Source organism: Pelecanus crispus, chromosome 18, assembly GCF_030463565.1.
Source record: "Pelecanus crispus isolate bPelCri1 chromosome 18, bPelCri1.pri, whole genome shotgun sequence".
Taxonomy (NCBI): Eukaryota; Metazoa; Chordata; class Aves; order Pelecaniformes; family Pelecanidae; genus Pelecanus; species Pelecanus crispus.
The window spans coordinates 4,112,709-4,135,413 of record NC_134660.1 but is presented as its reverse complement, the minus strand read 5'-3'; the positions used below and the strand labels follow the sequence as shown (position 1 = coordinate 4,135,413).

The following is a 22,705-nucleotide window of genomic DNA, read 5'->3' as shown; positions in this document are numbered from 1 at the left end:
TGCATGTAGGATGTTCTTCTGCCTGATCCCAGCTGGAGCTTTATAGGACAGGGTGCCACAGAGCTGCAGGCATCCTTGGAGATGCAGCCATTGAGAGGACCTCTTGCCCAACGCAAAGTCCCACAGCAGCAACATCAGCCCCTCTTGCGCCAGCCTCAGAAGATGATCCCATGCCAAATGATGGAGAGCTGCCCTTCCCGTGCAGGGTCACCCATCAGAAACACCAACCTTGGAAAAGGCCTCCCTTGCTGGGATTTCCAGATGCCAGCACCGCACTGAGATTGCAGAGCCCACTTTGGCTGTGCTGCTCACCCGAGACGCCCACCAGCGTCGGAGGCTGTGCCTCAACACCCTGGAGCCGGGAAACCCCCTCCCCGGTGTAGCTGGGAACAGAGGCTGGCGGGATGCAGGAAATCTCCATTCATCGGTGCTTGGTCACCAGCCAAATTGGAGCCAATCCAAACATTTTTTCCAACTTCCCAGTAAACTGGAGTTTCACAGACCTGGGGGGAAACTGGCCAGTGAGGAAAGGGATCAGCAAGGGGGGGTCTAGGCGGGTGCTGGCTTCACCCCCAGCTCAGTGACATCCAGGCTCGCAGGCAGCGCCAGTGCTGTTGCACCCCCGTATGGGGTCGGGGCTGGGGGGGATGAAGGTTGGTTGTGTGCCCACGTCAGCCAGTGCAGGCGGTAGGGCAGGGTGGGAAGCTGTGATTTTTGGAGGGAGGCTTAATACACAACAAAGGGTTGCAGGCTCCTAAATCCCTTTCTTTTTTATTTTGGAAATGGCTCTGCAAACCCCGTAGGGTCCCCAGCCCTGGCAGGAGGATTCGTCCCTTGTCAAGGGGCCATGCTATCCCCATGGCGTCACCCCGTGGGCTCACGCTGAGGTGCTGTGGCGGTGCCCAGCTGCTCTGCAGTGCCCGGGGGGGCAACAAGTCAAGGGGTTTCCCTCTGTCCCCCCCAAAAAAAGCTCTCTGCTCCATAGCAGGTGTCCACTGTGTCCCCACGGGTTGGTGGTCCCGGCGAGGGGTGATGGACTCAGCCAAACCAGGGCTTAAGCTCAGCCTAGGTGCAGATACCAGGGCTGGGGCCAGGCCCTGGTGGAAAGGGATTTAGATAATTAAAAAGAAAAAAAAAAAAAAAAAAAAGGAACTTTCAAGCCCACCGACATGGGTCTAGTTTTCATTTTGAAGGAACTTTTTGTTACTCATTTGTCATCAGCTTAATTCCTCCAAGTCCAAAACACTTGGTGTGGTATGATGGGATTTCCTTCACAGCCAGCAGAAATACCCCGTTTCTCTGAAAAAAAGATGGTTTTGCCGGGAAGGGTCACTTTGGCAAGAGGCAGCAGGGGATGGACCTTGGCAGCTCCCCAAGTGAGCGCTTCCCCCGCCACGCTCACCCTCGTGCCCTGTGGCGGGTGGCCAGGGCAGTGCCGAGGGGTGCTCGCCACGTGATGCCGGCATGGGGAGGGGATGTCCTGCCCAGCGCCATGCTCCGGTTGAGCTGGATCCCCCTGCGCCGAGCCGGGAGGGGACTGGGACACTGCAGGGATGGAGCTGCCTCCCACCCACCCCGTCCACCCCAGCCTTTCTCCTCCTTTCTCTTTTTTCTGCCTTTCCCTTGATTCTCCTCCATCTCCTTCCCTCTCTGCTGTCCCAGCCCCTTACTCTCCCCTCCAGACGCAGCCAGGCGCTAAAGGGACTTTGCACCCCAAGGCAGCGCTCGCTCCTTGCTCCTTCCCACAAGCCCGGGAGCCGCCGAAGGGAGAGCGAAATGCTCCGGTCTTATCTGCGAGGAGAGGCAGGCTCGGTGGGCAGGGTTTGCGCGGAGGCTGCTGGCTTATAAGCAGCCGGCAGCGGAGGCAACGCTATCTCGCAAGACACCGAACGGGGCCCCCCGCCTCCGTGCACCGCTCCCACCACGATGCCCCCGGCACTGGGGCTGCTGCTGTGGCTGAGCCTGGCGGGTGCCCTTCGGCCCGGCCTCGAGCCCCCCAACAGTAAAGCCAACGAGCAAGGGGCCGCCGAATTCGCCAACGCCTACAACAGCACGGCTGAGATCGTCCTCTTCGAGAGCGTCTCGGCCAGCTGGGAATACAACACCAACCTGACAGCTGAAACTGCCGCTGCGCAGGTGGGTGGTGGGACGGGGGCGATGCCACCGTGGGGGTGTCCCCAGCACCGGGGACTGGGGGGGGCTGGGGCATGGTGGGGACACTTGGCGTGGTCCCCTTCCTCCTCTCTGGCTCCTGTCTTGGCACCCCAGGATGGCAAACCAGGGCTGGGATTGTAGTCTGGGAACCGCAGGGGTTTGCCCCAAATTGGCCCTCGGAGAGGCTCTGCCCTGGAGTGACAGCCCTGGTCCCAGCGCCGAGTCCGGGTTATTTTTAGAGGTGGTTCCCTCCTCCCAGCACCTTCCACTTTCCTTCCCCCCCTTCCCAGCCTGGGGTCAGGTGTCAAGTGTCCCTGTCCCCGTCCCTGCCTGCTGCCACCACGTCCCAGCGCTGTGCCATGCCGCAGCTCCACCGCGTCCCGGCACTGGGGGCTTTTGGTTTGGGGCAGACACCAGGAGCCCAAAGTGTGCACAAGCAACAGGGTGGCATCAGGACCGCGGCTGCCACCCCAGTCCCTGTGTCCCCAGCCCCTGGGGATGAAGCCGGCTTTGGGGAAGCGCTCCAGGCTCTGGGGAATTTGCCATCAGCCCAGCTACATGCGGGCAGAGCCGCGGCGGGGAGCGATGCTGTGTGCATCCCGCAGGCATGTGCATGTCTGGCTGAGGGTTTGCATATCTTTACGCTGGATTCAGTGGGGCAAGGAGTTCAAGCTCCCTGGGCTGCTCTCGGTTGGGTGAGCTGCTGCACAACCCCTGCCCGGCACGGGCCAGGGAATCGTGGTGCCTGGGCAGGCTGCAGAGGTTTCCCCGGCTCTTGCTGTGCCCAGGGAGCTGCTGGCTGCCCCAGTGCGGGGGGCATGGCCACGGCACTGCATGCAGCTCGGACATATACCTGCCGCCCCATATAGCTAGTGTAGGGGTGCGGGGGGGTCAGTGCAGCCGTTATGTGCGTTCAGGGACCCCAGCATCACCCCCGTGCCCCAAGGGCTGCCATACCGCCTCAAAGCCCTCCAGATCCCACGGGGACCGGGGGGCACAGCGTGCCCTGCAGCAGGAAGGAAACGCGTCTTCCTGTGTGGTGGGAAGATTGCCACCAGGTCCAGCCACTGCCAACTTGGCAGAACACCCAAGAGCACCCAAGTGCCCCTTCAGCCTTTTTTCGGCAAGCTGATGCGGTGTCTGGGTAGGCACCCAGCATCTGCTGCAGATATTGCAGCGCGGCTGGGGACCTTGGGGCAGAGCGGGAGCATCCAAGGGTGAACAGCTGGCCAGCACGACCCGAAAAGCTGAATCTGGGGAACCCTCGGGCCAGGCAAACCCCACACACATCTGTAACACCTGAGCCAGGCCACCATGGTGTGGGCTCCTCCAGGACCTGCCATGAAAGGTGGCCCTGGGACAAAGTGACACGGAGGGACAGGAGGCTGAAGGCAGGGCAGCAGCCCCCAGCCATGCAGGGATGGACAGAGGGACGCTGGAACCACAGACAGGGAGCTCAGCCGCAGGGCTGCAAGCTGGGGCTCTGGGCGAGAGGCTGGCGATGGTGTTTGGGGTTCGGAGGCTGCTCATGGGTGCGGGACTTCTCCGGGTGCGCGGGGCAGAGCAGCCCCAGTGCCCTGGGCCTCATCCTGTGCTGCTGAATCTTCACTGTGCAACCAGGAGCAGGGAGGGACAGGGGTGTGGGGCTTTGGTGGGGACACTTGGGGGCTGTGGGAGTCCAGGGGGCTCTGAGCCCCCCAAAGGGGCACCCCCACAGAGAGAGCTTCCAGCTCCAGCAGCAAAGGGCCAGGGCTGGTGGGCACGGCTGCGGCAAGGGGGTCTCGGGCAGCACCCCCAGCCCCTCTCGCTCCGCTGGAGCTGTCAGGAGAGCTTAGGGTACAATTTGCCTGACCAAACACAGGTGCCTGTTCAAGGAGAAGACAAAACACAGCTGTACCCTGCTTCCTACAGCTCCCCCAGTTCCGCAGCAGGGTCTGGGAAGGGGTAAAGATATCCCTCGTTTAGCAGGGCAATGCAAGAGCATCTTTCTCCAGCGCAGGGTGTCCGTGGGGCTGGCACATCCCGGCATGTTGGGGCATCAGGGCCAGTTGGTACCCAGAGTGGTGCTGTGGGTGCTGGGATGTCCGAGGGAGGCGGTGGGTGCACCCGGCACTTTTGGCATCCCCACCCCTGTATCAGCCTCCAGCCCTGGGCAGCCTCCAGCCCAGCCGCAGCATAACTCCCTTCCCTCCCCACTGCCAGCTGAGGGAATGTGAAGATTAAAATAAAACAAACCAGGCTTGTTGGGGCCAGGCTAAAAATGCTACAAATAACAGCTAATGAGCTCCATAAATCACGCCGGGATGGTGCACGGACAGCGAACAGGCGCCCTGCACCTTCTGACTCCTTCCTGCACATTGCCCAGGCCAGGACACTCTCGAAAGATCAGTGTTTCCTAAAAATACAGCTGATGCTGGCCGGGCTGGGATGCAACCTCCTGCAATACACCCCGTCCCAAAATCGTGGCCATCGGCCATGGCTCCAGCTGCCTAAATAACCCCCGTGGCGCAGACAGCTCCCTGCCGTCCCACGGCCCTGGGAAGGGAGGTCGGGGCTGGCAGGAGATGGGTGACAGTGAGAGACCCAAAACTGGGGGCTCGGTGCAAATGGGTGCTCGTCTGTAAGGTGAAACCCAGCTATGGCACTTGTAGCGCGCAGGCTGCAGATAGCCAGAGGAGAAATGTATAGATCTAGCAAGGAGGTATAGGGAGGAGAAAAGTAAATGGTGCATCTTTGTAGATTTCCTTTGTGCTTCTGCAAAGGTGAGAAAAGGCAGGAATAGGGATAAAATTAAGCCAGACCTCAGAGCTCCTTCTGAAAACGGGGTCTGGCAGCTGCCAGAGCCAGCCTGGGAGCACCCGGTCAACCTGCCTGCGTGGCGTGGACACCCCCGTCCCAGCATCCCCACCCCAACCAGGCCATGACACCCCGGAGCCGCCTCCAAAACATCCTCAAAGGCCACCTTGGCGGGTGCTCGCCGGGAGCACCGCAGGCAAGCGGGGGCTGCAGACGTTGCCACGTCATCTGGAAGCTGATGTCTCTATCTATGAATGTCACGGACTGGGGACAGCCCTGCCTGCCACCTCATGTTCCATCCCCTCTGGCTCCCACAAACCCTCGTGGTTCTCAACCTGGCCCCCAAAGTGTTGCCTGGGTGGTGGCATGTCCCAGGGCTGGTCCTGAGTCCCCGTGTCCCCTCTCGCTGTGCAGGTCGAGGCATCGCTGGAGGAGCAAAACTTCACAGAGCTGTGGGGGAAGAAAGCCAAGGAGCTCTACGGCAACATCTGGAGAAACTTCAGTGACCCGCAGCTGAAGAAAATCATCAGCTCCATCCAGACCCTGGGACCCTCCAACCTGCCCCTGGCGAAGAGAGAGCAGGTAGGGGAGGTGCTGGCGAAGCCCTGGGCACTGCTGGGGTGCCGTGAAACCTCTTAAAGGGATTTTTCCCAAGCCTCCAGATCTGTTGCTGGCCCATTGCCCCTCCATTGCATTTTGGAGGGTCTCCCTGGCCTCTGCATGGGGAAGACAGGGATGAAGGGGGGAGATAAGGTGCTGTCTCGGGGAGATGTGGTGTACCTGCTGGCCCCATTATCCAGCCCTAACCTCATCTCAGAGCTATACTAGTGGGAACCAGAGATTTCCTGCTTACACAGAGCAGCCTTGGGCGTCACCTGGAGACCAGCCAGGCTATGCCCATGGCTGGGGGCCAGCTGGCTCGACCCCCTCACCCCTGGTGCTCCGTGGGGAAGCAGCCAAACTGAAAAGGAGGGCTGCTGCAGCCACCCGGCTCCTCAGCCCTCTCTGTGAGCCCAGAAATGCTGGGTCTTGGTGACACAGATACGCACTAGGGACATGGGGACATCGGGGCATCCTGAGCCTTCCCCATCACAGTCCTGAGCTTTCAGGATCGTTTACCTAAATGCAACATGATTCTGATTTCCATGCATGAAAATATCACCCAGGCTGAGGCTGGCAGCCACTTGCCTCTGCATGAGCGCAGGGACGCTGGCACTGCTGTCCCCTCCAGCCTGGCCCACGGCTCCCTGACGGCCCTCCCCACCGAAACCCTGGCAAAGCCCAGTGATACAACCCCTTCCAGAGAAACGTCGGCCCAGGTTCCTTCCAGGAAACCCATCCCCGCCCTCTCCCAGATAACAGACAGCATCACATCTCCTCCCTGCACATTGGCCATGTTTCGCCTGTCCCTGGGCAGCTCCATCCTGCAGCTGCCACCGTCCCCCGTCTCTGTTCCCTCCGCCCGGCCAGAGCAGAGGGATGGGAGCGTAGAGAGGGACAGAGCAGAGGAATTTCCTTCCCTGGGAATGGGCTCCCCAGGCAGGTTCCAGGAAACCTCCTGTTGCTATTGTTTGCTGTTGTTGAAGTTCACAGAAATAAATCCCCCTTTTTTTTTTTAAACGCGCTTAGATAAACAGACTGTGCCGCAGCCCCACTGACAAAGAGCTTTATAAATAGCCCTGCTGCGGGACACCACGGTGCTCGCGCTGCGTTTGGCGGGGGGGTTGGCGAGTGGCTGTGTATGGTTTGTCTGTCCCAAAGAGCCTCCCTGCTCCCACCATGCAAAGGGTGTAAAATTCTGGGTGCTAACACGCTTACCTCACCAAAAACACAGTGCATAAACACACTAATCCTCCTCCACATCCCTCCAGGGACACACACACACGCGTGCTCCAGAGCTGGGATGTCTGCAGATCCCTCCTGAAGGGCCGTTCCCATCCCCTGCCAGCCCCAACATCTTTTTCTTCCCCGCAGTACAACACCATCCTGAGCAAGATGGACAAAATCTACTCCACGGCCAAGGTGTGCCTGGCTAACGGTACCTGCTGGGACCTGGAACCAGGTATGGGCCTTGTCCCTCCACCCCTGCGGGCTGCTGAGCACCCCATGGCCATGAGTTTGTGCAGGTCCCCACATCCCCAGTGTGTTGGGGTTGGCCCATCCTACCCATGTTCATCAGGGTTGTCCCGGGGCTAGACTGGCTATCTGGATCTGGTGCAATGGTGGCGGCACCTCTGCAGAGCTCCTGTGGGATGTGACCCGCCTCTCCTGCCCCTCTCTCATGTCCTCCTTGTCCCCTCTGTCCCAGACATCTCAGACATCATGGCCACGTCCCGCAGCTACAAGAAGCTGCTCTACGCCTGGGAGGGGTGGCACAACGCCGCAGGCAACCCGCTGCGCACCAAGTATGAGGAGTTCGTGAAGCTGAGCAACGAGGCCTATCAGATGGATGGTAAGAGCAGGATGGGGGGGTGCAGGGAGCGGTCAGGGATCAGGGGTGGGAATTGGAGCTGGGGCAATAGGGTGCCCTGCTGCTGTCCCCATCCTGCATGCAGCCAGGCATCCAACTTCCATTTCTCCAGTGCTAACACTTTGGGGAAGGGGGAAAAATCTTACTGCTGTTCCCTGGTCCCAGCTCTTGGGGCTGGGTCAGGGGGTAGCCCCCAGGGGCTGCAGCCAGAGGTCATCACTGCCTCCCTGGTAGGATTCAAGGACACAGGCAGCTACTGGCGCTCCTGGTATGACTCAGACACCTTCGAGGATGACCTGGAACAACTCTACAAGCAGCTGGAGCCGCTCTACCTCAACCTGCACGCCTTTGTCCGGAGGAAGCTGTATGACCGCTATGGCCCCAAATACGTCAACCTGAAGGGTCCCATCCCTGCTCACCTCCTAGGTAAGAGGAGGGACCCCCACCCAGCCTGTGTCCAGGGGTGCTGGTGGGGCCAGAGGGGCACATTCAGGGCCATAGTGGGACAGGGAGGTTGCAGTTACCACTGTGTTTCTCTTCCTCCCAACCTACCACCAGCTCTGCTCCAGCTGTTTTCTCTTCTCAGGCAACATGTGGGCTCAGCAGTGGAACAACATCTATGATCTGATGGTCCCCTACCCCGCGAAGCCCAACCTTGATGTCACGAGCACCATGGTGCAGCAGGTGATGGGCTGAGGGACTCACTGGTGGCACCAGGGGGACAAAAACAGGGGGTGTTGGCCAAGGCTTGCCCATAACATTGACTCCATAGGAGTGGTTTCTCATACCTACATAGGGGAGAGCAGAAAAGCCATGTCCGGGAGGCGAAGGGACAAAGAAATGACCCCACTCCCTCTCTGGCAATGACCAAAGAGGCAGCAGGTGGGCAAAGAGGAAGGACAGTGGAGTGGGATGGGTGCCAGCCCCTGGGCTGGGGGCTGCATCCACTCCATCACACAGCTCCCAGCGCTCCTGGGGCATCAGCCCTGCTCCCTTCTTCTGTCCCTGCTGGGCACCAGCACCATTGTTTGGTGCTTCTTAGGGATGTTCACACCAATTCTGGGGACAGAGCTCCCCATCACAGTGAGAGGCGCATGATCCTGAACCCTTGGAGGTACCCGCTGCATCCCCATGGTGCTGGGAGAGCATCAGAGGCAATGCCCAGGGCATGGGCAGCCCCTTCCTCAGCCATAACCCACTGCCTGCTGCCCGCCAGGAGTGGAATGCCACCCGCATGTTCCGGGTCTCGGAGGAGTTCTTCACCTCCCTGGGGCTGCTGGAGATGCCCCCCGAATTTTGGAACAAGTCCATGATCGAGAAGCCAACAGACAAGAGGGAGGTGGTGTGTCACGCCTCGGCCTGGGACTTCTACAACCGCAAGGACTTCAGGTGTGTGGGGGCACACAGGGGCCCGGGGCTACAGGGTAAGACCCTCCTCCAACCCCCTTGGTGCTCACCATTTTGGGTACCCTCAGCCTGGCTGTGCAGCCCAATCTGTCACCTTCTGGGGTAAGGTCTTGGGGCACCATGCTGCCCTGCCTTCCCCTCCTTTGGGTCTTTCTCCTACCCCATGGGGTGCTGCCACCCTCTCAGGGACTGTGGAGGGTCCTTCCCATCGAGGGGGTGCACAGGCAGCCGGGGTGCCTCACTCAGCTCAGGCAATGCTGTTTTCACCCGGCAGGATCAAGCAGTGCACAACAGTGACCATGGAGCAGCTGTTCACGGTGCACCACGAGATGGGCCACGTCCAGTACTACCTGCAGTACAAAGACCAGCCCGTCCCCTTCCGCGCAGGGGCCAACCCTGGCTTCCATGAGGCCATTGGCGATGTCATGGCCCTGTCTGTCTCCACTCCCAGCCACCTCAAGAAAATTGGTCTCCTCAGCAGTGCCACTGAGGATGCAGGTATGGCAGCCACCCTGGGAATCTGGGTGGCCTGGTGGGCTCAGGCACTGGCTGTGGCACCAGAAAGGATTTGGGACATGCCATGGTGGGCTGCAGTCTGGCAACACAACCTAGAGAAGCAGGCAAGACCCCATGGCTGATGTGTGATTTTCACCCATGCTTGGTTCCATGCACAACCCCTTCTCGTCTCTATGGGTCCATGTAGGACCCTTCATGGCTCCATCTTCTTCACCCCTGAGGGCAGGAGGGATGCTCTCCAGAGCTTGTCTGTTCCCTTCCTTTCTCCATCAGAGCCCCAAACCTGAAAGCAGCATCTCTGTGCTTGATCGGCTTTGACATTTCCACCGTTGCCCCTTCCCTCGTCAAGAAACATCCACCCTAGGAGCTCCCGGTGTAGCTTTGTGGAGGTGGCACTGAGCACTTATGTGCTCAGTCACGAGGACAGTCAGAGGGTGATGTTTCTGCCTGCCAGCTGGTGCGGAGGAGGAGGACTTGTCACTGCAGGGCACTGCCCGGCTTGGCAAGAGTCTCTCCCCCCGCCCAACGTCTCTCAGCTGACACATCAAAGCAGACGGCAGCAGAGGAAACCAAGCGTTCGCAGATTCCTGCTGCAGGCAGCTGCTTTGTGGAGGAGGGACAGTCCCGGGATCTTCCTGCCTTGTCATTAGATACGTTTCATGACGGGGAAGCCATCGCGGCAGCCAAGAGCATTGGGCTGATGCTGCATAAACACCACGGAGCAGATGGTCCCTGCCTCAAGGCATCGCTGCCTGACTAACCAGCCCTTGGCAGCCATGCCACCATCATGATGGCAGCCAATAGCCCCTCAGGGCAGTGCTGCCAACCCCTCTCTGACCCCACAGCTTCAACTGGGTCTCCAGCAGGTCCTTCTCAAACATTCCTTCCCTGGGTTTCCTTGAGGCGATGGGGAAAGCAGATGTCACCATACCCTGTGCTCCCCATGATATGGTGGTGGCTGTCCTAGAGTTGACTCCAGTTCTGGGTCTAAACCATGAGAGCCTTTGCAGTGGTGTGACAGCCCTGCAGATCAAAAGTCCTTCACCCTGAGGCCCCAGGGTGAACGTGTGAAGAGGGAACCATTAAAGTTACACTCACCAAAGCCCTTCTTACTCTGAGAGCCAGGCTGAAGGCAAGGGGACACCATGCTTGTCACTCCCACTATTCCCACACAGTAAAAAGGCACATGTTGCCCCAAGTAGGAGCTGTATTTAGGAAACTCCCTGTGTCCTACACAGCCTTCTCTAGGGAGCAAAAGTATATGTTGAAATGCTGTCCCCATTTCTCATCCAGATCTGCTCACCCTCTTGCCCACAAAATATCTAGTGGTCATAGTGCTGTCCAGCCAGACTCCTTCCCAACCTGGTTCAGGCTCTGTTTCATGCAGAGAGCAACATCAACTATCTGCTGAAGATGGCCTTGGAGAAGATTGCCTTCCTGCCCTTTGGCTACCTCATCGACCAGTGGCGGTGGAATGTGTTCAATGGCCGCACACCCCCGAGCCGTTACAACTACGACTGGTGGTATCTGAGGTAGAGGACAGTCACCAGGGGGAGATCGGGGTGAGGAAGCTGGGGGTGTGCAAGCAAGGAAGACGGCAAAGAAGAAAGGAAGGAAAAAAGGAAAAAGTAGCCATGGAGATGGCTGGAGAACGATGGATAGATGGATGGGTGGGTGGGATGGATGGGTAGATGAGTGGGTGGGTAGGTGGATGGCTGGATGGAAATACATAGAATCGCACTCTAATTGTGCAGATTTCTTAAGCCTTCCCTAGCCATTCCCTGCCTTGGTTCATCTGCCTCCCTCTTTCCAGCTCATGCTCTTGTTCTCTGTTGTCTGCAGAACCAAATACCAGGGTATCTGTGCACCAGTTCCGAGGAATGAAAGCAACTTTGACCCTGGAGCAAAGTACCACATCCCTGCGAACACCCCTTACATCAGGTAGAGGAGGCACTGATGAGGGGATGGAGGCTTGGGGAGCAGGGGGCGTGGGGGCTCAGCTCTGTGGGCAGGATCTGGGATGCATTGCTCCTCTCAAGACACAGATACTATCCAACGCTTGGGAGCACAAATGGTGGGGAGGTGACATGTGGTCGGGTGCCTTCCCCGCACCCTAGGACTTGTCTGCTTCCCTTTGTCACCAGCGCTCACCTTCATGGGTTTCCTTGGCAGGTACTTTGTGAGCTTCATCATCCAGTTCCAGTTTCACAAGGCGCTGTGCCAGGCGGCCAACCACAGCGGTCCCCTGCACACCTGTGATATCTACATGTCCAAACAAGCTGGAGACAAACTCAGGTGGGGACAGAGGAGGGTTGGGACAATCGCCATGGGCAGATGTGTGTGTGGAAGCTGATGGTGTGCAAAGGAAGGAAAGAAAGAACAAAGGAAGGAAGGAAAAGTGGCTGGAGAAATAGCTTTGCAGATGCATAGATGGATGGATGGAAATACATGGAAACATGGGGGTGGGGTGAGTGGTCCTCACCAGAGTACTGCTATTGTCCCTGTCCTGAGCTCCCACCCAGACAAGAGGTCACTAAAGCACATTTGGTTCCTATTGACTCCCTGGGTGTTAACAAATGCATGAGTATGTGATGGGGAGTCATCATTCCCATATGCAGGACAGATAGGGGCTTCAGAGGCAGTTCCCAGGTTCATGTCCCACTCAGGAACAGCATCTTCAACCCTTGTGATGCTGAGATACCATCACCACTTTTCTCCCATCCATGCCCTGGCCTCATGCCAGCTATTGCTGTCCCACTTCTCTGCAGGGAGTTGTTGAAAGCTGGGTCTTCCAAGTCGTGGCAGGAAATCATGTTTAACCTCACTGCCACGAATAAGATGGACGCTGGACCACTCCTGGAATACTTCAGCCCAGTTACCAAGTGGCTTCAGGAGCAGAACAAGAAGACCAATGAGGTGCTGGGCTGGCCTGAGTTTGACTGGCATCCCCCTATCCCTGAAGGCTACCCTGAAGGCATTGGTAAGGCTACAGCTCCATCCTGGCTCTGGGGAGGGGCAGGAAGAGGTCTCCCAAGGGACATCACTAACCCCCAGGCAAGACAGTGCTGAGAGAGGTCTCTGCTGTGGTCTCCATGCCAGGAAAGAGAAATAACCATCTCCACATGGAGTGTCATTGGATGTTGCTTCCTAGGAAGCAGGTGCCATTAGCTAACCTCTTGACAAATCATTGTCTGAAACTGGCCCTGCTGCTGTAGTAATGCCATCAGTCATGGTGTGACAGGTCTTCTGTTTTCAGCTGCATCCTATCTGCCCAAGTGGAAGGGTCTAGGGCATGCAGCATGTCCCATTATCCCATCCCCTGTCCAATGGAACACCCCCAGGAGGACCCCTCTGCCCCCATTTCTTGGCTCAACCTGCACCCAAGTTGTGGCATCCTTCAATGGACCTGCAGTTCTGGGAAAAGCTCAACCATGGCTTCTGTATGGGGTGGTGCTCTTGCAAAGAGAAGGACTCTCCTGACTCCCCTTCTTTTCCCCCATTTATCTTCTTCTCTAGAAAAAATAGCAGACGAAGCACAAGCTAAAGCTTTCTTGTCCGAGTACAACAGCACAGCCGAGGCAGTGTGGAATGCCTACACTGAGGCATCCTGGGCCTACAACACCAACATCACCGACCACAACAAGGAGATCATGGTATGGGAATGACCTTGGGGCTGTGTGGGGAGAGACAACAGCCAAGGCAGGCAGCTGGTACCCAAGGCATGTTTCAGATGAACTCTAAAAACCAGGGCAGCATCTGCCCTGAGCCAATGGGTAATGCTGTCACCCAGGAGGTGCCTTTTCCATGAAAACCCTTGTCATGCCACAAGGTACCGACAAGGGCAGCCATGGGGAGGTTGCCAGTCATGGCATGCCAGGTGGTGTTTCTAGTGATGGCCTGTGTCTCAGGGATCCCCTCAAAGTAACTCCTCTTCTGTCCCCTCCTGTCCTTGCAGCTGCAGAAGAACTTGGCCATGTCCAAGCACACCCTTGAGTATGGCAGGAGGGCCAGGCAGTTTGACACCTCCAACTTCCAGGACCAAAGTGTCACGCGCATCCTCAAGAAGCTGAGTGTCATTGAGAGGGCAGCCCTGCCTGAGAATGAGCTGAAGGAGGTGAGCTGCGAGGGGACAGAGTGGGACAGGGTGTTCCTTGCCACTACCTTCTGTGAAGACACGGGCTTCTCCCAACTTTTAGGAAATGCCACTGGGCAGCTACCCCTTGTCCTTGAACAAGGTGATAGTTTGGTACCTTCTACACAAAGCCATGATCCTTGTCTCCAGGATTTCCCACCCAAAGGTTTCCTATTCCAGGCTGCAGTGGGGCCTGGCTGCTTGGGTAGCAATGGCACATTGCTTGCTGGCCCTAGTCCCTCCTGTATTGACTCCACCTCCATCTGGGGTCACACTTGGCCTTGGAAGGAACCAGAGGAAAACACCTCAATAGGCTGTGACATTCTCTAAGAGCAGAAGCAAGGATAACCAGCTCACATGATCTGATTTTCTTTGCAGTACAACACCCTCCTCTCAGATATGGAGACTGCATACAGCGTAGCCAAGGTCTGCAAAGAGAACAATGTCTGTCACCCCCTGGATCCTGGTAAGATCTGGCAGGGTGTCCAGAGAGTCATCTGCAACAGGCCCAAAAAGGAGGGATTTTTAATAGGGACATGGAGAAAGGTCATGAAGGGACCCTCCCACCTTCTCTCTGATGGCCCCTGAGCAGCACATTGGGTCTAGCACCATTGTCAGTTCAGCCCATCCAACAGCATGGTTTTGGCTTCATTGCTCTCTCTTCAGACCTCACAGACATCATGGCCACCTCACGGGACTATGATGAGCTCCTTTTTGCCTGGAAGGGCTGGCGGGATGCTTCTGGGAAGAAGATCAAGAACAACTACAAGCGATATGTGGAACTGAGCAACAAGGCAGCCGTGCTCAATGGTCAGTGTCCCACTCCCTTAGAGACCCATCATGGTCTTAGCACCCTGTAAGCAGAGGATTGGACTGATCATCCAACTCAGGGCCAAAATCTTGAGGGTGTGGAGGTCCCACCAAATCCCATGAGATCCACTGTCTCATAGATATGGAGGGACCTGGGGTGTCTGAGCAGCAAGACAGACTCTTGCCTAAGAAGGACAGTGTCTAACAGCTTCTACTCTTTCCCTACCACAGGCTACACGGACAATGGGGCCTACTGGAGATCCTTGTATGAGACACCCACCTTTGAGGAAGATCTGGAGAGGTTGTACCTGCAGCTGCAGCCCCTGTACCTCAACCTGCATGCCTACGTACGCCGAGCCCTATACAAAAAGTATGGTGCAGAGCACATAAACCTGAAGGGTCCCATCCCTGCTCACCTGCTAGGTAAGAGCTTTGCTAGGCCCTCAAGCAGAACCGTGTCTCCCACCAGACAGTTTGCTCCAAGTCATGCAAAAAGTTGAGGCTGGTCCCTGTTTAGCTCTGGCTGAAGGGCCAAGGCCCCATGAGATGGGTCTGCAGAAGCCAGTCTGCCCCAGGGAAGAGCAACACACTTAGCATGACTTGACCTCTCCTGCATGGATGGGCTCCTGCTTGCATCACCCTTACGCAGGCAGGGCAGGGACCAGGCAGGGTGAGCCACTCCATGCAGGAGTCACGAGTAACTTGTTGCCTTTGCTCTTCTCTCCCTGCCTCCCTCCTGCCATGCATTGTCTTTCTGTGCTTCCCAGGCAACATGTGGGCCCAGTCATGGTCCAACATTTTCGACCTGGTGACACCTTTCCCGGATGCCACCAAGGTGGATGCCACCCCGGCCATGAAAAAACAGGTCAGTGCTTTTCCAGGCTGCTCTGGGGAAGCCCCATGGGACCCAGCACCCTTTGGCCGCTGCCACCACCCATGTTGCCAAATGCTCTGGTGCTGCCAAAAACCTCCATGGTTCATCCGTATTCTCTCCCCACCTGGATATGCCAAGGGCTGGATCCAGCTCTAGCTGCCCCCAAAAGATCTTCCCTGCACAGAGGACAAAGCTGTCCCGGGTCTCCCACCCTTCCCAGCCCCCGGCACCCCTAGCATCCCCCCATTGCCCCTCACCAGGGCCTCTGCCTGCTCTCTCCCCAGGGCTGGACACCCAAGAAGATGTTTGAAGAGTCAGACCATTTCTTCACCTCTCTGGGCCTCATCCCCATGCCACAGGAGTTCTGGAACAAGTCTATGATTGAGAAGCCAGCAGACGGGCGGGAGGTGGTGTGTCACGCCTCAGCCTGGGACTTCTACAACCGCAAAGACTTCAGGTGCCTGCAGGGAGCAAGTGGTGGCCTCAGCTGATGTGGTGCTGGGGCAGATAGCAACGTCTTGGTAGAATAAGGGCACATGGCCTGATGCCACCGCGGTGTCTGTTGTCCTATGGCTGTGGCAACCCAACACTGGCATTGCCACTGGCACCCAAGATGCAGGCATTCCTGGCAGGAGCCCCCATGGTGGATGGAGGACAATCAATGCCTTCCCTGCCCTGCCATGGAGAATGGAAAAGCCAATGAACAAGGACAGGGAATGGGCAGGGGCAGCAGAAGATACAGGAGAAAAGAGAAAGACCAACCCCATGGAGCAGGACCAGCCTGGCCTGGCATCAGATGTGGGGTGGGGGCATGTGGAAAGGGAGACCAAAGGGAAAAATGTCTCAAGGGGGTGTGATCGTTCCTGGAGATTTTCACCCAAGCCCTGCCCTCCCTTCTTCCCCCATCCCACATGTCCTGGTCCAGGATCAAGCAGTGCACCGTGGTGAACATGGATGACCTAATCACGGTGCACCACGAGATGGGCCACGTCCAGTACTTCCTGCAGTACAAGGACCAGCCCATCTCATTCCGTGATGGGGCCAATCCTGGCTTCCATGAGGCCATCGGGGATGTCATGGCCTTGTCCGTCTCCACCCCCAAACACCTGCACAGCATCAAGCTGCTGGACCAAGTCACAGACAACACAGGTGAGCTGACAGGGGAGCACCACACAGCAAAGATGGGGGGCTGCTGGGGACAGATGGAAATGCAGAGGGTCAGGATGGGATGGACAGGGTGGAATGGGTCAGGGAAATGCATGGTGGCTTTGCATGCATGGAGGGGACAGGACCTGATAGGGACACCCTGCTCTTGGGCAGAATGACCCATACTGGGTGGAGAGGTGGGTACAGTACTGCCTTGCTCACACCTTCACACCCTGGGCAGAAAGTGACATTAACTACCTGATGAGCATCGCCCTGGACAAAATCGCCTTCCTGCCCTTCGGATACCTCATGGACCAGTGGCGCTGGAAGGTGTTTGATGGGCGGATCAAGGAGGATGAGTACAACCAGCAGTGGTGGAATCTCAGGTGTGCTTGAATTCAGACCCCTCTGGTGCAAGGGCCTTGGCCATCATCCCACTTGGTGTTTTCTCCCTGTGGTCCAGTTGGCTGCAATGGGACACGATGGGATACATGAGCCCTCACCCTGTCCTCACACCCTGCTGTGTCCCCTCCCACCTTACCCCACCTTCTCCTCCCCATGCTGGGCTAATTCTCCCTCTCCGGCCCAGGATGAAGTACCAGGGCTTGTGCCCACCAACACCAAGGTCTGAAGATGATTTTGACCCTGGAGCAAAGTTTCACATCCCTGCCAACGTCCCCTACATCAGGTGAGTAACCAGGGCCGGGGCAGGAGGAACACCACTTGGTCACAGAAGCAAGATCTCCAGTTCAGATGCCAGCAATGGCACCTTGTTTCATGGCTGGTGGGATACTTGGTGGTACCATCCTGAGGGTGCTGGGCAGCTCTGGGGACCCAGACAGAGCCTTGGAGAGGAAGGCTGGATTTGGGGGAATTTCCCCCTATCCAAGGGGGATGGACTCACCCACCCAGGCAGCCATAAAACACGTTAAAGGAGAAATGGCATCAGCAGACTGGACTGAGTTGATGCAGGTGTAGCTCCAAAGCCAGCGATGCTCCTCCAGACTGGGAGGGTGCAACCAGGGGAGGAGGGGGACCACATCTTCCCTTGCACAGCCACCAGGAGGGTCCATTCCCATGTCCTCACCCCTCTCCATCCCTCCAGGTACTTCGTCAGCTTCGTGATCCAGTTCCAGTTCCACCAGGCGCTCTGTGCGGCAGCCAGGCACACGGGTCCCCTGCACAAGTGTGACATCTACCAGTCCAAGGAAGCTGGGAAGATCTTGGGGTAGGTGTGGGTGCAGGGCAGAGCCAAGACATTTATGTCCCCAAATACCTTAAGGCCAGCCCAGCAAGACAGGAGGCAACGCAGCCCCTGGTCACCCGTCCCCTCCCTGTCCCAGCACAGGATGCTCTGGTCCCTGGCCCTGGGGTGCGGGCAGGGGGGACCCCGGGCAGGGGCACCTTGGGCTGGGTGCTGGGGCTGTGATTGCAAAAGCAGCCACTAGATGGTAGCTGGGACCCTGGCAGGTGGAAGGATCCCTCCTCCTCCTCTGCAGCCCCCTGTTCCTTATGGAAAACAACACCCTTGCTTCAAGAAAAGCAGCTGCGAAATTAACCCTTTCACCCAGGAACTGCTCTGCATCAGGCTGGGTTCACTGGAGGGCTTTAATCCATGTAAACCCCAGCTTTTCCCCAAGCAAAAACCTCCTTCCCTGCACTCTGGGCCGGCAGTCCTGCAGTGCTGGGGGCACAGACTGTACCCAGGGCTGCTGACAAAGAGCCCCAAGGCCTGGGGAAAAGGGAAGGGCTGATGACCAGGAGGGCAATGGGGAACCCACTGGAGCTGATTTTTCCTGTCACAGGGAGGCCCTGAAGCTGGGTTTCAGCAAGCCATGGCCTGAAGCCATGAGGCTCATCACAGGGCAGCCCAACATGTCAGCTGATGCCCTGATGAGCTACTTTGAGCCACTCATGACATGGCTGACGACGGAGAACAAGAAGAACGGAGAGGTCCTGGGCTGGCCTGAATACAGCTGGACTCCTTACGCAGGTACGCAGGGCTCAGCCAAGCACAGCAGGTCCATGTCGGGGCAAAGCTCAGCCCACACCAGGGCCAGGATGGGGCACATGGGAGAGATGGAGCTGCCTTGATGCCCCTTGGCCACCCCAAAAACCACAGGGTGTTCGGATGCTTCTCCTTGATTTCCCATGGAGTTGAGTCTAGAGGGGACACGGCATCCAAAAGACCAGCAAAGGGAGAGCTGGTGACCCAACACCCCCGTCCAGAGCTACCAGTACCAACCATGTCCTTCATTTCTCCATTTTCCAGCCATTCCAGACCAAGCCAGCTCCAGCCGAATGGATTTCCTGGGCATGTCTCTGGCCAGCAATCAAGCCACAGCAGGCAGCTGGGTCCTGCTTACCCTTGCACTCGTCTTCCTGATCACCACCATCTCCTTGGGCGTCACATTCTTCTTAGCCAGGAAAAAGGTCTCCAAATCCAGCTCAGAAATGGAACTGAAATAAGGCAGCCATCAGCAGGGGAGCATGGACGGGGTGCAAGCATGGGCAGGCTGGCAGCGACACCATGGGCACATTTGCCAATGAAGCCATGGGTTTCCACAGCCCAGGACTCCTCTCTCCAATCAGGTCGGACGTTTTTTTCCACTATGCAAGAGCCAAAGCAGAAAAGAGCTATTTATTTGTCAACGTCTGCATCAGGGGAAGAGAAATTCAGGCACCGGCAGGCACGGAGCCATCACGGGCTGCCCCTGCGCCCAGGGCTGGGAGCTGGTCCAGCCTGGGCACCCACCAGCCATCTCTGACCTGTGAGCAAAGCCACAGGGACTTCAAGTGACAGAGGGCAGTCTGGGGAGGGACAGAGCACATTCCCTCCCCTGGTTTGCCTACTGCCAGGCTGTTCGCTTGCACAGATGAAAAATAAACCCATGTCTTGTCACCCCCAGAGCAGCAGCTTGGCTCCTTCTTGTGGGTGGGCTTGGATCTCAATGGGGCAGGGCTCTTGAGCAGGAGAGCTGCCACCTCAAGCCAGTGCAACTACAAACCCTGGGGACCAGCCTGGCTTTGGGGCAACACACATGCAGCACCCAGCCTCCCCCATGCCCATCATGAAATTCAGCATCCCCTTGCAGCCTCCCCATCCTTGCCTAAACCATGGCTCCCATCACAGCTGACAGCTCGTGGGTCCACCATGGAGCACGTGCCTAAGGAAGGGGCTGAATCAGGGCCAGAAATCCCCAAAGTCCAGGCCGGATCTGTTCAAAGGGTTGGGGGGTCACCAAGCCCAAGCTGGGACAGGGCTGGACCTCGCAGCTGCTGTGGTTCCAGCACGGGAATGACATGCATTTACGTAAGAGCCGGGGGGGCTCCGAGGTCAGCGATCGCCTCCCGCCCTCCAGCTCCTGATTATCTTGGGATCAGCCATGCTTGAGACTTTTTTTCCCCTCCCCTGTCTTTCTTCTGCTTCTGTAAATAAAACTTTTTATTTGTTCCACAGTGATTAGGTGCAAAACTAATCCCAGGCTGGGGATTATTGCAGCCTTAAAGAGCCGTGATCTGCTGCAGCCCGGAGCAGCAGGGGAAATGAGGGGATCTGGGATGATCCACCCTTCCCCCTCCCATCTGATGGCCTCTACCCTCGGTCATGTCTTACATGGGGAAACTGAGGCCTGGGAGAGGCTCATTGCACCCAGGAGAGGAGCAGAAGGCAGGTGTCTGCCCACCCACGCTTGGGTTTGTGTTTGCTTTCAATCCTCCTCCGAGCACAGCACGCCCACGGGGAGGTGAAACCCCGACCTCTCGTCTTTCTGCCATGATCCACAGACCCAGGGAGCAGCTGCCCAAACGCCCGTGCTCGCCCCATGTTCTTCCCATGGCCGTATCCTCATGCATCTGCTTTATATCCCAGCACACCGGGCACCCTCCTCTCCCCCCTTCCCGGCAGTGCAATGCTCACAGAGCAGAGACCTGGCACGGTGAGAGCTGGGTTTGGAGCCAAGTATATTTTCAGCCTGGGAAAGCAGGCTGGTGCAGGTGTGCTCCATCCAGCTCAGCTCCTCACCAGCAATTTTGAGCCTCCTGGCTCCTTTTTGCCCTATTAGTGGAGGAAAAGAAGTCACCAAGATCATTGAGATCCTACAATTTTAATGAAAATTGCTTTTAGGGTAGCAGAGAGGGCAAAGAGCCACACTGAACACTTGCACTGAGGGACAGACAGCAACAGAAGTTTAGCCCTAATTAGACATCAGAGAATCCACACAGGAGCTGACTCTGCCCTGGAACAGACACTGCTACAAGAGCGAGTGACGGGTGCGCTGAGCTGTGGCCTCCTGCTCAGAGAGACACAGACAACCCAAGCCCACAGTCCACCCAGAAGACAGGGCTGGACACCGGGCTACCTTCAACACGGGTCCAAGGTCCATGCAACAGATAGGATTGGGCACCGGGCTACCTTCAACACAGGTCCAAGGTCCAGGCAACAGATGGTATGGGGCTGGACACCAGGCTACCTTCAACACAGGTCCAAGGTTCCACCCAGGAGATGAGGCTGGGTACAAGATTATGCCCAGCCCAGCTCCAGGGGAGACTGAAGGCCCCACCTTGACCTTAAATGGAGCTGCTGGGCCATGGGTGGGAGGGGGCCAGGTGAAGCTGTTCAGGGCGATGAAGGGCTGCTGGTGCCCCAAGGGCTCTGCCAAGCCGGCAGCAATGTTTTACGAGATACCTTTAAAACGAGGATGATTTTTCTTCCCCGTTGTGATAACATCTGGAGAGTTTTGCTGCCTTCTGGCTCCTGCATCACGCTTTCTGCTGAAATTAGGAGGCTTGGCGAAATAACTCCCTAAGGAGGAGAAAAAAAAGGAAAACAAAGGAAAAGAGCAGAAAAAAGAGGAGATTCCCCCTCAATTCATGTAACTCCTCAAAGGGGAGCTCAGGAAGCAGCGAGTACCCCGGGGCTGGCAGGGGGCTGCCCTGCACCACCCTGCCTCTGCATGAGGCTCCCGGAGAGGAGATTTGCTTTAAAATCGCACAAATTTAAAGAAAGAAACACCCTGAGTTCCCTTTGCCGGCTTGGGGGCCCTTTGGGCACCACAAAAACCCATTTTCCAGGGGTTTTTTACGTTCATTATCCGCTGCGGGAAGGTGGCTGGGGGGTTCCCACAGCCCGCAGCCCCCCGGCGCTGGCGGGGGCCCAGCCGAGCCAGGTCTATTCTTAGCAGGCGGGTGGCCGGGCAGGAGCAGGCAGGGTGCACGGGGCCGCGTTCTTCGCATTCCCCTTTCCCGGGGACAAGGAGAGCCTGGAAATATGCAGCCACAGCTTGGCAGCAGGCAGGGGCCACCAGCGGGGGCCACCCCGGGCGGGGGAGATGGGGGGAAGCAGCGTGGGGGGGGTCCCGGGGGACAGCAGAGCTGTGGTAGGGAGCAGGGGCTCCCCGTCCCTGCCAGCTCCCCACCCGTGGCTTCGGCCCCTGCAAGCCCTGGCTGGCACCCTCCTTCCCTCCCTGCTGCTGGAGCAGGGCGGAGGGGGGTAAAAGTGAATTTGGGGGTGAGGGGCAAGCGGGGGACCCCAAAGACCTCCCCAAGCATGCTCAGACTCCCCAGTCCCGGGCTTAGCTACGATTCCCTACCATGGGGGACAGGGATCAGGTCCAGCCCAAACGACACCCCCACCCTCCCGACGTCCCCTCCAGCCTCCACGGAGCATCAGGCACCCGGGCGGTGCCACCCTTGCCTGCGGACGCATCACACCGGGCACCCAGCTGGGTCCCACCCTCGCTGGGGGGATGCACCCAGGGGTGCGAGCTGGGCTGACGCCCTCCCCAGCCCCGCAGAGCACCCACCCCGCACGGCAGCATCCCCCTGCCCTGCTTCCCTAGGGTGCCTCGGCGGCGGGACCCCAAAGCAGGCTCTGCCCGTGTCCCCACGCTGCTGGCGACCGTCCCCCCGCCTCAGGGCTCCCCCTCCAGCTGACCCCGTCCCTGCTGAGGCCTCGCAGGCGGCGGGGAGAGAACTGCCGCAGACCAAAAGTGCTGCAGCCCTGAACGACGGGGGAGCGTGTGGCCAAGCCCTTGGTACTCTGCTCCTCTCCCCCCATGCCCAGGAGGGTTTCCAGCCAAACCGACCCGCTGCAGCCGCTGCCAGCACCGCGGCCGCATCCTGCCCTTCCCCGGCCGTCCCTGCAGCACCGCCGTGACTTACGGCGGCCGCCTGCTCGCCCCATCCATCCTCCTGGCCCCAAGGCCGCGGGTGAGACACGAGCCTGCCCCACGCCTGTTTCCCCCGCTGTGCGGCCAGCGCGGGCAGGATGCCAGCGTGGCTGCCGTGAACCGAGCGCACGACATCCCGGAGCCGAGTCCCCACGGCTTTTGCTGCCACTTCCAAGTGGGAAGTGGCTTTTGTCGGGAAACCACATCCATGATTTGGTTTAAAGTCACCA

At 58.1% G+C, this 22,705-nt stretch overlaps 1 protein-coding gene across 3 annotated transcripts; it reads left to right on the top strand.

The window, feature by feature from the left end:
* Positions 1-1,553: 1,553 nt before the first annotated feature.
* Positions 1,554-18,774, top strand: ACE (angiotensin I converting enzyme). 3 transcript variants are annotated; one of them, XM_075722818.1, is made up of 25 exons: positions 1,554-2,136; positions 5,365-5,532; positions 6,925-7,012; positions 7,259-7,402; positions 7,655-7,846; positions 8,007-8,104; positions 8,637-8,809; positions 9,102-9,325; positions 10,731-10,875; positions 11,186-11,284; positions 11,516-11,638; positions 12,112-12,323; positions 12,860-12,996; positions 13,299-13,457; positions 13,854-13,941; positions 14,142-14,285; positions 14,517-14,708; positions 15,053-15,150; positions 15,444-15,616; positions 16,085-16,308; positions 16,547-16,691; positions 16,895-16,993; positions 17,411-17,533; positions 18,111-18,298; positions 18,578-18,774. In XM_075722818.1, the coding sequence occupies exons 1-25, from the start codon at positions 1,927-1,929 to the stop codon at positions 18,772-18,774; spliced, it is 3,843 nt and encodes a 1,280-aa protein (XP_075578933.1). In that variant the 5' UTR covers positions 1,554-1,926. The 3 variants fall into 3 exon arrangements, with proteins under 3 accessions (XP_075578933.1, XP_075578935.1, XP_075578934.1); XM_075722820.1 differs by having other exon boundaries at positions 1,927-2,136; positions 18,587-18,774; XM_075722819.1 differs by having other exon boundaries at positions 1,927-2,136; positions 18,111-18,307; positions 18,587-18,774.
* Positions 18,775-22,705: the final 3,931 nt, after the last annotated feature.

Excerpts from the sequence above, each read along its gene's own strand:
- ACE (XM_075722818.1), top strand. The coding sequence starts at position 1,927 with ATGCCCCCGGCACTGGGGCTGCTGCTGTGGCTGAGCCTGGCGGGTGCC. Across the intron at positions 13,942-14,141 it reads CTGTCACCCCCTGGATCCTG|ACCTCACAGACATCATGGCC; the intron begins GTAAGATCTGGC and ends CTCTCTCTTCAG. Across the intron at positions 16,309-16,546 it reads CCAAGTCACAGACAACACAG|AAAGTGACATTAACTACCTG; the intron begins GTGAGCTGACAG and ends CACCCTGGGCAG.